This window comes from Etheostoma spectabile, chromosome 2, assembly GCF_008692095.1.
Source record: "Etheostoma spectabile isolate EspeVRDwgs_2016 chromosome 2, UIUC_Espe_1.0, whole genome shotgun sequence".
In the NCBI taxonomy this organism is placed as follows: Eukaryota; Metazoa; Chordata; class Actinopteri; order Perciformes; family Percidae; genus Etheostoma; species Etheostoma spectabile.
In genome coordinates, this window is record NC_045734.1 from 3,708,576 (window position 1) to 3,721,578 (window position 13,003).

General features: G+C 42.4%; 2 protein-coding genes across 2 annotated transcripts in view; both read left to right on the forward strand.

Moving 5' to 3' along the window:
* The window catches only part of LOC116702118 (E3 SUMO-protein ligase CBX4), a 9,408-nt gene extending 4,261 nt beyond the window's left edge, over positions 1–5,147 (forward strand). Inside the window, exons 4-5 of the mRNA XM_032536280.1 lie at positions 206–272; positions 2,461–5,147. Of these exons, the coding sequence (XP_032392171.1) occupies positions 206–272; positions 2,461–3,912 (1,519 nt within the window). The 3' untranslated portion in view covers positions 3,913–5,147. The remainder of the gene's footprint in view (positions 1–205; positions 273–2,460) is intronic.
* A 7,048-nt stretch (positions 5,148–12,195) lies between these two features.
* cbx8b (chromobox homolog 8b) overlaps positions 12,196–13,003 on the forward strand; it is a 3,462-nt gene continuing 2,654 nt past the window's right edge. Inside the window, exons 1-3 of the mRNA XM_032542176.1 lie at positions 12,196–12,399; positions 12,521–12,564; positions 12,791–12,856. Coding sequence (XP_032398067.1) covers positions 12,331–12,399; positions 12,521–12,564; positions 12,791–12,856 — 179 coding nt within the window. The 5' untranslated portion in view covers positions 12,196–12,330. The remainder of the gene's footprint in view (positions 12,400–12,520; positions 12,565–12,790; positions 12,857–13,003) is intronic.

The window sequence follows — 13,003 nt, forward strand, 5'->3', positions numbered from 1 at the left end:
GGGGGGGGGGGGGTGTATGCTCCTTTTTATGCGTGCGGAATGAATTTCACCTTGCATCAGGAAGTGTAACTGCAACCTGTAACATGGACTCAGTGTTTCTTAATTGAGCCTGAGGAAGACACCCGTGACGTTGTGTTGCCATGCAACAGCAACTCATCTCTGCTAGATAGTTTCACTGATTGGCTGCTGTTTTCCTCTCCCACAGGGAACGCCAGGAGCAGCTGATGGGATATCGCAAGAGAGGACCCAAGCCCAAGCACCTCCTGGTTCAGGTGAGAAGATACTGACACTGAACACTTACATCAATAATGTTTACGAGGAATTGCAGCTATGCTTAAGATCTGTTTTCTTGCATGATTCCCTCTCAAAGTGTTGAATTTCAGAGATAGGGGCAGATTTAATATTGCACTCCCATAGAGTTAGAGGCACCTTTTATGCAATGATGGTTGGATTTTAAGCAGCAAAAGGCAGTTCTTCCGACTTTTAGTCACTAGACTGGATCAAGCTGTGGGAATGTTGTATTCTCAACACACCTAGTGTGTACTGCAGGCGTTTTGCTCTAAATGTATAAACCTAATCACCGTAATTTCGCATTAACACCAAAATCACTTCTGGCCGTTGAGTTGAATAACGGAGATGTTAATGCGGACATTTTGTGAAATTGGCAACTGTGTCTATTTTTGTTGTGGTCCGAGCTATCTGACGTCTCCTCTGTGCTTATTTCCTGTCCTGTGTTGCTTTGCTAAACCAAATCTAGCGTTCGGATCAGCAGCATGTCACCGCCAGTCTGACTGACTCCTAGTTTGAGTGGTGTCCGTTTCTTTAGTATGTGGCCCAACAGGTAAATGAGCTTTCCAACCTAACGTTAGTGAATGTGTTGACATATCAAAGCATCAACCATGCATTTAAAGATGACTGAGATGAGAGAACATCCAGTTGTTCCTCGTGCCCGTTTGCTCAGCGGTGTTAAATTTTATGTACGGCAGTTTTCTACCTGGAAGTTACAGGAAACAAACATTGGGACTGGGTCTGTAGCTTTTAAGTCAGAGCTGAAACAACTGTCTTAACCAATGACATCATCAGGGTTTTCACAGTATTGCCCACACCATGATGAGATAACTTAATCTTCATGTGTAAAATCAGTGTAAGGACCCTTTAACTTAGGTGTTGGGAGTACTAGAATATGAATTACAATATTTTTTAGGGACCAGTTCCCTGACCTAAAGGTGGTAGCTAACTGCCTGTGACTCGTACATTAAGTACATCAATCAGCAATCCAAAAGGCCAGGGGAACCCCTCAGAGGAGCCTTTTTGTTCCTCCCAGGAGGGTGTTGGTGGTAACACATGGGATAAAGTCAGTGATGGGACACAAAGCAGCCAGTGACATTCCTCGGAGCTGAGGTCACAGCCACAGGAGACACTTTGAAATGGCACTGTGAGGGCCAGGCCGGTGGCTAAAGGAGCCGCACGGGAGCTGTGGGAGGCCTGTGTGAACATGGAGCGGGGCCCCTGAAATAAACGCTGTGCCTCAGAAGAACCCCGCACACATTCCAAGCACTGTTTCATCAGTGCCACTCCTGGGCCCCAAAGAACCATGGCTTTTTGTTGGTGCCTGACACATGTGTAGATACAAGTTTAACCATTCATCAAAGGCCCCACCAAGAGGGATGTGCTTTAGGGCTGCGATATAACTAAACCGATGTGTACTTGTTTAATTTAATTTTAAGCAAATGAAAGGAAATCATTTCCAGCATTCTTTCATTGAACACATTGATCCTTGAACTGAATATAAAAGGCCGCACTAAAACAGGAATGTTAGTTACATTTTAATGTGGAGATTTCTACTGATATTTTCTTTCAACGCACACTAAAAGTGTCTCTCGGGATATGTCGCAGCCTTTTGCGATGTTTATCGCACCAGTATGTGTATGTATGTATGTATGTATGTGTGTGTGTATATATATATATATATATATATATATATATATATATATATATATATATATATATATATATATATATATATATACACACACACACACACACACACACACACACACACACACACACACACACAGTATATTGTTCAGCCCTAATGCACTTTAAATACTTCTGTAAAAAAAACACTAGAAAATCAATCCAATCCACTTTATTTATATAGCATGATTTCCAAAGGTTTCCAAAGTGCTGTACAAAAAGATAATAACAAGTATAAGGTACATTAAAATAAATACAACAAAATGCACTGCCAGCATACGGTAAAGGTATACACACACAAGATCCACACTCTACCTGGTGTTAAAAGCCAATGAAAAGAGGTGTGTTTTAAGAAGAGTTTTAAAATGAGACAGAGAGGAGGCCTGTCTAATGGACAAAATCCACAATTCTTCATGTAATATTGATGGAGGTGTATGTTACTGTACTTTTTTTAATAACACACATTACTGCCTGGTTGCACAGGTTCCTTCTTTCGCCCGGAGATCCAGTATTCTGGCGGACCTTCATGAGGCGTCCCTGGACGAGGACAGCTGTCAGAAGCCCAGCCCCATCCAGATGCTGCGCCCCCAGGGCCAGCAGTACCAGCTGAACAGCAAGAAGCACCACCCGTACCAGCCGCTGTGCAGGGAGCGCGAGGCCGAGCAGCAGGCCAACAGCAAGAAGTTCTACTTTCAGCTCAACAGCAAGAAGCACCACCACTACCAGCCGGACCTCAAGGGCCACGAGCCCATATTCGCCAAACCCCGAGAGGTAAAAGCTTCCGAGCTGGCTAACAAGGGCTACAACCTTCCCCCGGTGCTGCAGCAAAAGTGGGTCAGGGACAAGGACTCAGGCTGCCTGACAAAAGTCAAGGATATCACCATGGAGCTGAAGAAGCTTCCAGCAGACCTCAATGGCCACAAAGAACCGGAGACGGCCAGACCTAAAGAGGACGCTTTGGCGCAGTCTAACGGTGTCAGCAACGGGAAGCTAAAGATCGTGAAGAACAAAAACAAGAACGGGCGGATTGTTATCGTCATGAGCAAGTACATGGAAAACGGAATGAAAGGGGCCAAGGTTAAAAACGGCGATTCTGAAACTAGCGAAAAGCCGTCGCAAGGAACGGACACCAGCGCGGAGAACCACCTCGAGAAGATGAAGCTCGTCAAGAAGCTCGGCCTCATGAATGGATTTTCCAAAAGCCCCAAAGACAAACCAAGGGTTCCCAGTTGTGGATTAAACGGACCCTGCCCCAGAGCCCCGGAGCCAACTGTGACGGAACAGGATAAACATGTCGGGGTCAGGGGTCAGGGGCAGCTTTCAGCCGATCAGCCTTTACAATTGACAACCGAGCCTAATCTGTTCGCCCTGCCTTCGGATAAGGGAGTTGCCCCCCCACTGGACAAAAGAGGAAGCCAAGGTGGATTCCACGGAGTGAAGCGACACCTCTTTGACACAGACAGCGAGGAGTATGGGAGTAGTAAGAGGTTTGTGACTTCCAGGAGTATCGACGCTCCTAACACGGTGTCCTCACCCTCCCAAAGCATCAGCATGGACCAAAACGGACACCAGAGTCCCATCGGACTGCAGGACTGCGGGTATGCAGACCAGGAGGAGCCGATTGACTTGAGCATTGTCAAGTCCAGGCCTAAAACTACCCAGCCTGAAACACACCCACAGGCTCCGACTGTAACACAAGCTACAACACATACACAGGATGAAACAGACACACAAACACAAACAGAGGCACAGCCCTGGACTGAAACACAAAAAACTACAGAGGAGGAGAACGTCACTCCTTTGTCTGTCTCTGACCAGGACAAGAGGAAAGAGGAGACATTTCCCTCTTTCCAGCCTTTCCTTGGGAATATAGTGATCACAGACATTACTACAAACTGCCTCACGGTCACGTTTAAGGAATACATCAAAGTGTAACTCAACTGGGTACCAACTGTATACATGTATATAAGAGATATTTGTATTTTCAGATGTTTGAATGTACAATTGGCCCCTTGATGTTTTCATTTTTGCATAGTTCAGATAAAAAAAAAAATCTTTTATTGCGTTATTTGCATATTTCTTCTTCTAAGCTCTTTGTTGTAAATGCTGGAGCTTTTGTCACATGCAGTATCTAATTTCAGCTGTTTTGAACATAGTTTAAAAAGCCAAATTAGGTAAATGTCTAAACTTTGATTAAAGACGCACTTAACTTGTAAATACTCAATAATTTGATTATACACTCAACTGTCTGCATCTCATAAGGTTAAACAAATGTAGGCTGTATGGGCAATTTTGGAAGGAAGAAAAACTGTATTAAAACATGGTAATTTACACTGTGTGTGTGAGAGTGTGTGTGTGTGTGTGTCTGTGTGAACAGATGGACAGATTTAAACAAGGATGCATGCTGCTTGGACAGATTATGCTATTAGGCATGCTTAAACAAGCAGATAAAGTAAAATGAAGCGCCTTTATGTGGATAAATGGGATTTTCATTGTTAAAAAGGAAAATGAAAGCGTATTAATGGTTAATGTTTGATTCATGCTCCTTTTTTTTAATTTGATCTCCGTTCAAAGGGAAAGTGTTTTTTTGCGTCATGCATCTCGAGATCCGACACTGAGCACAAGTCCCTTCCATTAAGACGGCAGATATACAACTCTGTGATTCTATTTATTGTATGTTTTCTAGCAGTGCAGTAACTAAAACTGGCTCTTTTTTTCCCACTTGACGTATATCAGTCACCAATCTCTGTTAACACTGCCTGTCTAGCTGTGTAATCCAATAGATTAGTACCACCAGCTGCGTGCTCCATGATTCACTTTTTAATGTTTCCGTTCTCTGCCTCCCTGACATGTTCGAGGCTATACACAGTTATGTATGGGATTGAATGGATTGTGTTTGTCATATTTTGAGTGACTTTTGCAACATCGCAGTAATTTAAAAGTATGTAAAAGCACACATTCTAGTCATAATCAGATCTGTTCCCTTGTGTCATACACCCCCTCTGTCCTTTTATTTCCGCGATCCCTTCCAGCACTGTATGGTCTGAGGTGCATTGAACTGCTCTGTGAGAACGATGATCAGATGCACTTTTGATGTTTTTGTGTGCAGACTCAATAAATTGAAAGCTTCCTATGATACATTTTGCAATAATAAAATTGTTTGCAAGTGACATATGGACTTGTGTGCATAATGTGTTACTTTTTAGACGGACATAATCCTAGACCCTCAGGGCGGGTCTCCTGCGCGTCCTTGGCTTTCCACGGAGAATACAAGTTTTTAACTGGAAAGGGTGGGTCGCTGCTATAATGCTCTTAAATGGACATCCTTACCTCAGAAGTTGCTAAGTGTGTGTGTGTGTGTTGTGGGCCGTGAGGATTATTAGTTCTTTTCAGATGGGCTGCCCGGACCATGCAGCTATTTGCCCGCTGTGTGGAGCGACAGGCCAGGACTCCTATGGAAAGCAATGTCTTTCCATATGAGGCAAAACATTGCTTTCATGTGAAACTTTAACAACAAATTCAATTAAGGATTAAAACCTGAAATGTCAGTTTAATTCTGGACTAGGCAATAATCGCAACTGGTAGCGTGGTGTAATAAACGTTCCAGGTATGTGTTAACGGTGTTAAATAAGGTAGGCCTATAGCCTATAGGCCTTATACTCCCAGATCTCAAGATGACTGGATATAGGCCTAGTAGTTGTTATTTCTTGCTCTTCATTAAACCATAAAACACGAAAATGTATCCATTGTAAACTGGGAATTAGGCTACATGTTGTTTTTACCAACACTTATGTGCCTTGGAAGAGGATTGTAGTCGTTTAAAGTGCATCATTTTGACCTGAACAGCTGGTTATGTCAGATGTTGAATAAATCCTCCTGACATGCTGAGAGAAACTCAGCGTGAGGCGACTCGTTTCTTTAGCCTATACTTGACCTACGGGTTCAGCTTTTAATAACAACGTAGCATATCCTTTCAACGGTTTCTTATTTCAGACCCTCATATAGTCTAATGAAAGGCAGGGCAGATGTAGCCGATAGTTGTTGCTGGTCCTCTGAATAACTGTTGGGCGCTTTAAAGGAAAGATCAGAGGAGGACCACCAGCCTCCCGAAAGATATCTTTAACTTTCATTCTGCCATGTCAAAACTGAATTACAGATATCTGCAGTTGTCATTTAGCCTAAGTTATGTGACGAGTCGAACGTCGTTTTTTATGGCGTCATTGCAGCTATCTGTAATTCAGTTGTGCCTAAAGTCAAAACTGAATTACAGATAGGCCTATCTCTAGCCTATCTGTCGTTTTGACTATTGTCACAATTACGTTACAGATAGCTTGAATGACAATTCGAACTATCCAAAATGTATTTACGACTATAGTCATAAAGACGTTTTTGATATGTAGGCTACAATGTTAATTCCGGATAGTCAAACTCAGCTTTTAACCGTTAAAAGGGCTTGCCGTGTGATTCAGGCTCTCCTGCCGGTGAACCATAGACTGTGTACAGGCTATGCTAGCAACGCTTGATATCTAAAGGCTCTCTGCCGTTTTCCGATGCTGTAGACGGGTTAAACGTGTTGTCGTGTAAATTTCAACGAGGGAAATGATAGATACGGCAGCTCTCGACCACTTCCTGGGCTGCAGCCCGCAAATAAAAGCGCTTTCTGTTTCTGCGTTGTTAATATGAGCTACGACACGACAGAAAACATGGCTGTCGTCTCTCTCTGCTCCATCCACTCGCTTCTTTTCCATCGCTTCTCTCTGAAACGACTCGCAGCGGCTGCAGCGGACAAATAAGTGCAACAACGTTTCAGTTCAGCCGTAAATTCCCCGCAGGCTGTCAGATATTATTCCCTCTACGTAGCCGGCTCGGACAGGCCTATAGCATAGGGCTACCGTGCAGTGGAGGCAACGACAACAACTCCGGACAAGTTAGATCTGGTCAGATAAACAGGACCACAGCTCAGTGTTCTGTGTGAGCCATCAGCCTTTTATCCCCCTCTTCCTCGTATAGCCTACCTGCCTATCTCATGCTGAATGTGTGCATGCATGACTGAAATAGGCCTGAAAAAGCTCTCCGACAGACATAAGGTAGCCTACGCTGGTGTGCTGTTGATTTCCAAAACTCCCATAGAAATAGGCCTACGGGATCTTTTGGTTTTTATTTTGAAGACGCATGACTGGTGCTTTTGGACAGTGACATTATGTCAAGTCTGAACCAAACGGAGCCATTCCACAGAGTCCTCTCCAGAGAGCCATACACTTCTGGATGCACAGAACTGTGATTTAAAAGATTTCTAAATCAAGTCATCAACATCCTTTTATTTAAGTAGCCTAGGCCTATGAGCTCATAATACAGTTAACTGGGGAACTGAACACGTTGGGTCTATAGTGCTTATGAACGACTAGCCAAGGCCTACGGATGCCTTGTGAGCTATGGAACTTCTTTATTTTGTGAAAATGAATTCATTTTGTCAAAGAACAAAAAAAATTACTCGGGCTCTCTGTCACAAAAAAAACCCTCTATACTCCGTTTATCTATTTAATATGTCACAATCTTCTGCAAAGGCCAGTAGCCTAGAACGCCTGTATGTCCTTCTATTGTCAGCCTCGTTAACTCTGTAAACATAACGCTTTATTTACAGTCACCGACCTGGCTGGGATCACCCCAGCTGGATGGATCCAGTTTAGTGACCAACCCCTCAAATCATCCAGCAGGGACTGGCTCGTGAGTGCTGACCTCAGTCCATGTGATTCAACAAGAGGAAAGACACAGGTGGTTTACGGGCCGCAGTGGTAATATTATCCAGTCATCATCTAGCTGTTGTAGGTCTACGCTAATTACAGATCTGCGCCTGGCACGCGGACGAGATAGATCCCATTATTGTTATCCTCAACACCACATAGCACAGTGTGTGGTGCTTTTTGGAATTTGCAGGATTTGTAGTTACATGGAAATCTATTCTTTCTTTGGCTAGGGGGATTGAGGGAAAGAAACTCCTGTTTTAACTGCAAATAATAATAATAACAATAATAACAATAATAATGTATGATTAACAGCGTGTAAAGCCTAACTAAAAGTGGCCTTCATCTGCTTTTATAATCTATAAATAAATGTAGAATGGAACCGTGAAGTGGGGTCTGGCTGAGACGTTTGCAAGAAAGACAAAATGATACTGGTTGTCTCATGACATGATCCCCGCACCTAATCATCCGACCTCTCTCACACACACACACACAAAACAAGCGGATCGAATTTGCTTAATGAGAACAAAAAAAATGTCCAAAGACCACCTTTCTCTTTCCAAATGACATGGCCGGGCTTCCCGGTGGAGCCAGCGTCTTGCCCGGATACAAGCCAGCCAATGGTGTTCCAACGGCGGCAGCACTGCTGCAGTGCAGGCGCGCCGAGACCAATCGCATCCAGAGTCTGAGGTGCGCCCCATCTTCCCTCTCTTTCTCTATGCTGAGTGTTCGTTTGTGCACTGAAAAACACGACAGGAAAGAGACAATCCTAAAATCATATAGCTAGTAATTAGACAAACGTCCTTCACTGACAATTAAAGATTCCAAATGCGTTGGCGCACGTCTGCAGCAGCTTCCCTTCAAAGAGTCCGATTGCCACCACGTTACAATTTAATGTTACATCTTCATAAAAACGTGGATAGCTTCCTTAACAAAAAGGACTTTAGCAGGATTTAATCTCCCTCTCTGAGACATGTCCCTCATGGCTGCAGCTGATTGAGGGAAAGAGTCTGGCTTTATTTGGCTAATAGGAATTGCGCACGCATGGAGCAAATTAACAAAGCCTGCGAGTGGAGACATGTGAATATGATTGATCTCTGTTTGGCCGAATGGAAGTTGTGTTTTAATTAGTTTTGAGTGATATTGAGCAGAAACTAAATTTCAAACGGTTTCCACGTTGGCACCACCATTCGCGACTATCCAACTCACCGTGGCACATTAGTTACAGATGGAACTTATAAGGACAACTATTCTCTGATGACTACTCAATTCGACAAGAGTGTAGATTATATCAATGGCCCTCATTTTATCCCCACAGTGTGGATTGTCATGGGCTTTAAATGGAGCTTTTTATCGTCATCTCTGCGCTCTAACAATTAAATAAAAAAACAATACAAGCGGATATGATATTTATTAGGTGCGTATGGGATCTGAGTCTATCGACCAGAGTCACTATTCCGTCGGTCAATGCCGTTTTTCTTGTCTTGTCACGTAAAAGCCGTTCATTTATAGCCAGAATCTACTTTCATCTGGCTGCACACTGGCTTCATCCCTCATTAAGAAGAGCCATGTCATTGGTTCTCTGGAAAATAAGTTAACACGCGCGTGTGTATATACGCTAGATCCATATGGAAGCTGTTTGATTAAGAAGCTTCTTTTGTGACTGACTGTCTAACAATAATGCATGCAATTTTCTAATTCCGAGATGCACAAGGCTAGTCCTCCACACAGCAGGAGGGGGGGGGGGGGAGGGGGGAGGGGGGGGGGGGGGATTCCATTAATATTAGTCATTCACATTCGACTTGTAATATTTAATTATATTGTTTTTGCATTCTTTTAAATCAACGACACACGCAATTCGGCTTTGCAAGAGTGTCTTGCATAAGTTGCATTTACATATTGTTGTTTTTTTTATTTTGCAGTGCATATGTTATTATAGGCTATGCCTATTTATAGGCTGTCTAAGTCGTCAATGGACATGAGCGTCGAATCTTGTAATCCAATCTGACTGGCGCTGTGGTGTGTAGGCCTGCAGGAAAGGGAAGCTCGTTTGATTTAATGTGGCACTCTATGTTAATCCAACGTGTAATCATTATCACTGAGGCTGGGAAAGGCCTACGTCCAGATGACTCAATATTATTAATGTTCAGGAAGCTATAAACCATAAGCCTGTACCAGCGATCGGCGGATCGATTAAGAAGTCGCGTTGTTAGACTTTATTTGTTTGTCCATTTTTGCCCTCAGTTATCTTCTGTTCATGCCATTGCTTGGTTAATAAATGAATAATAAATCATTTAAAGTTTTGACAAAGACATCTATTTTTCACTCACCTTAGACCGTTAAATTGATATCTAATAGGCTGTTGGAAATACTTTTTCTTATAGCCTCAAACTGATTATTTGATTATTCAGTTAAACCATAACTTTTACTATTTTACAAAACTGAAAGTTCTGCTGCCTAGCTCATCGAATTATTATAATAATTATTATTATTATTAGCCTTTATTCGTCTTTATTATTATGCTTAATATAAATTAATTATTTAAATGTATTATATTGCCCATGTATATTATATTATATTATATATTAATATTTTTTCTTAGCATAAAATAGGGTGTACAGTATCCTTGTGCAAAACAGTGATCTGATTCATGACAACACGTCATTGGCACTCCAGTTTCTTTCTTTTTTTTAAATCACCATTATGAAAATGGCTCTATGATTTTTTTATTTTTTTTATTTTGTATTTTGTTACGTTTACGTTTACGTTAAGTTTTAGATTTTCAGACACTAACATTGTATTTTCTTTTGGGAGTTTTCTGGCTGTCTTATTGCGTTGGCTGGTGCGATGGAAACATATGGCCTACAGATTATTTCTGCAGATCATTTTGCTTGAGTAAATGTCATATAGTCTGCGCAGAAAAAAACCCCACACCGACATAAAAGCTTTTAATGAAGAATAACAGAAGCAGACCGTAACCTGTGTATTACTGTGTTAGCCTATATAGGCCAATTAAAAAGGCGAACCAGAAAGTGACAGAGAGGGAGGTGACAGGTAACAATGGCCGCACCTTTGTTACAATGCAGATATGTGTGTGTGTGTGTGTGTATATATATATATATATAATGATATATATATATATATATATATATATATATATATATATGTATATGAGCCTGTGAAAAGCGTTTGTCCGATATTAACATGCATCGGCTGATATTTTCTGCTTTTGGGTCTGACATCACCCTTTTTCCATAGCTTACAAGTTAATAAATCAAAGACACTAGACGTCTTGCATAATGGTGAGTGACAGAAATTCCACTGTAATTTCTTTTATTTTAAGACTCTTTAATGGACCACTGCCCAGGCATATATATATATATATATATATATATATATATATATATATTATATATATATATATATATATATAGAGGCTACACACACACACACACACACACACCCACACACAAACCACACAACAACACAAACAACACACACACACACACACTCTGGTGTTTTGAGTTTATCTAAGGCTGTGTGGGTGGTGATTGAATGACATCTTCCTGAGTCTCCTGCTAGTTTTTTTCTGCTTGATGGGACAGGGAAAAATGAAACTTGAACATGTCTTATTGGTAAAAAAAACAAACAAACAAAAAACTGTGTGACCTAATAAGATGCCATCAAAGGTCCGGCCCACTTAACCTGAGCAGAGTCCAATCTGCCAGAAGCACTGGAATCACCTGTGTATGTGTCCAGAGGCTTTACACGTAATTGCCCATGCTAAAATATTTTAAACTGCAAAGCGCCATAAATAGGCCTACGCAACACAATTGAGACATATGCCTTCAACGTTAAGCTAAAAGGAGTGTTATGAATATGAAAACAAACCGACAATAATTTTGCCTGACAAGATGGAACAGTGCGTTGATCCTCTGTGCTTGGCCTGAGACAGCAAGGACAAACAAAATGAATGCGTGCTGGTACACGAGTTAACACAGACTATCGAAGCTTGTGTGCTTATGGACAAATATGCCCATAATAACGTATGCCAATTGAGTTTAGGCTACTGCATTTTGCTGATAAATGCATCGCTGGTTCGATATTAATGCATGTCTCATATTCGCTGTGTTTCGCGTTGTTGCATGGGCTACATCAAACGACATTATTTCCTGGTTTCTCTATTTGCTTGACGAAACTGTCGCGTGCATATAACTACAATTAGGCTACCTATGACTAGCCTCCTTTTGATACCACGGTGAATTTTTGAATATCTCAAATAATTTGTGCAAAATGATTCAACGCCTCGCGGGGTAAAAGCCACCATTAGGCTACCTCCCTCCCTCCCTCCCCTGAAAGAATTCACACAGACGCACGCTCCTCCCCCTCACTTAGCAACCCGAGCACGTAGCAACGGTTGAACCAATGGGCGTTCTTCTAGAGGTTCCACCGACTGTGGTTCCTTAGCAACGCAGTGAAAAAAAATTGCACTGACGTCCATTCTATTATGGTCTGTCGGGAATTCAGAGTGACTGCCTGGGACTGGAGAAAAATATCTGCTCTGCTAGCGTAAGCGTACACCAAGCTAACTGTAGGTAGCACTGGAGTAAACATGGAGCTGTCTGCCGTCGGGGAGAGGGTGTTCGCTGCCGAGTCTATCATCAAACGGAGGATAAGGAAGGTAGGCGCGAGATGTAACGTTCCCCTTTTCTCCCATAGCGTTGAATATAATGCACCAACACCGCACTATAATACAAGCTGCAAGCTAATGCAGTCATTTGTTTGTTTCTGTTGGCATGTAGGGTCGGATTGAATACCTTGTGAAATGGAAGGGCTGGTCTCCCAAGTAAGTCCTGCCACATTTTGTCTCTTGTATGTTTTCAACCCACGGCCGTGGTGTCTGGACTGTCTCGGCTGTGGCTGTCGTTAGCTTGCCAAAGCTAGCGAGACAGCCCCGGATTATAGCACGATGGAGAATTTAGCTCGCAGGCTAGCGCTATGGCCATCCCCAAAGTGTGTGTGTCAGCGCTCGCTTCCCCAATTTAATTTAACGCCAATGTTTGAATTCACAGATACAGCACCTGGGAACCAGAGGAGAATATTTTGGACTCCCGCCTATTTGTCGCTTTTGAGCAGAGGTAACGTTAAGATGTGTGGGCTGGCCTTTATGGGCAGAGCCAGTGAATGTTAACATGTCGAATAAATATATGGTGTCCCGGGGCACTCAAAGTGTGTGTGTGTGTTTGTGTGTGTGTGTGTGTTTGTGTGTGTGTGTGTGTGTGTGT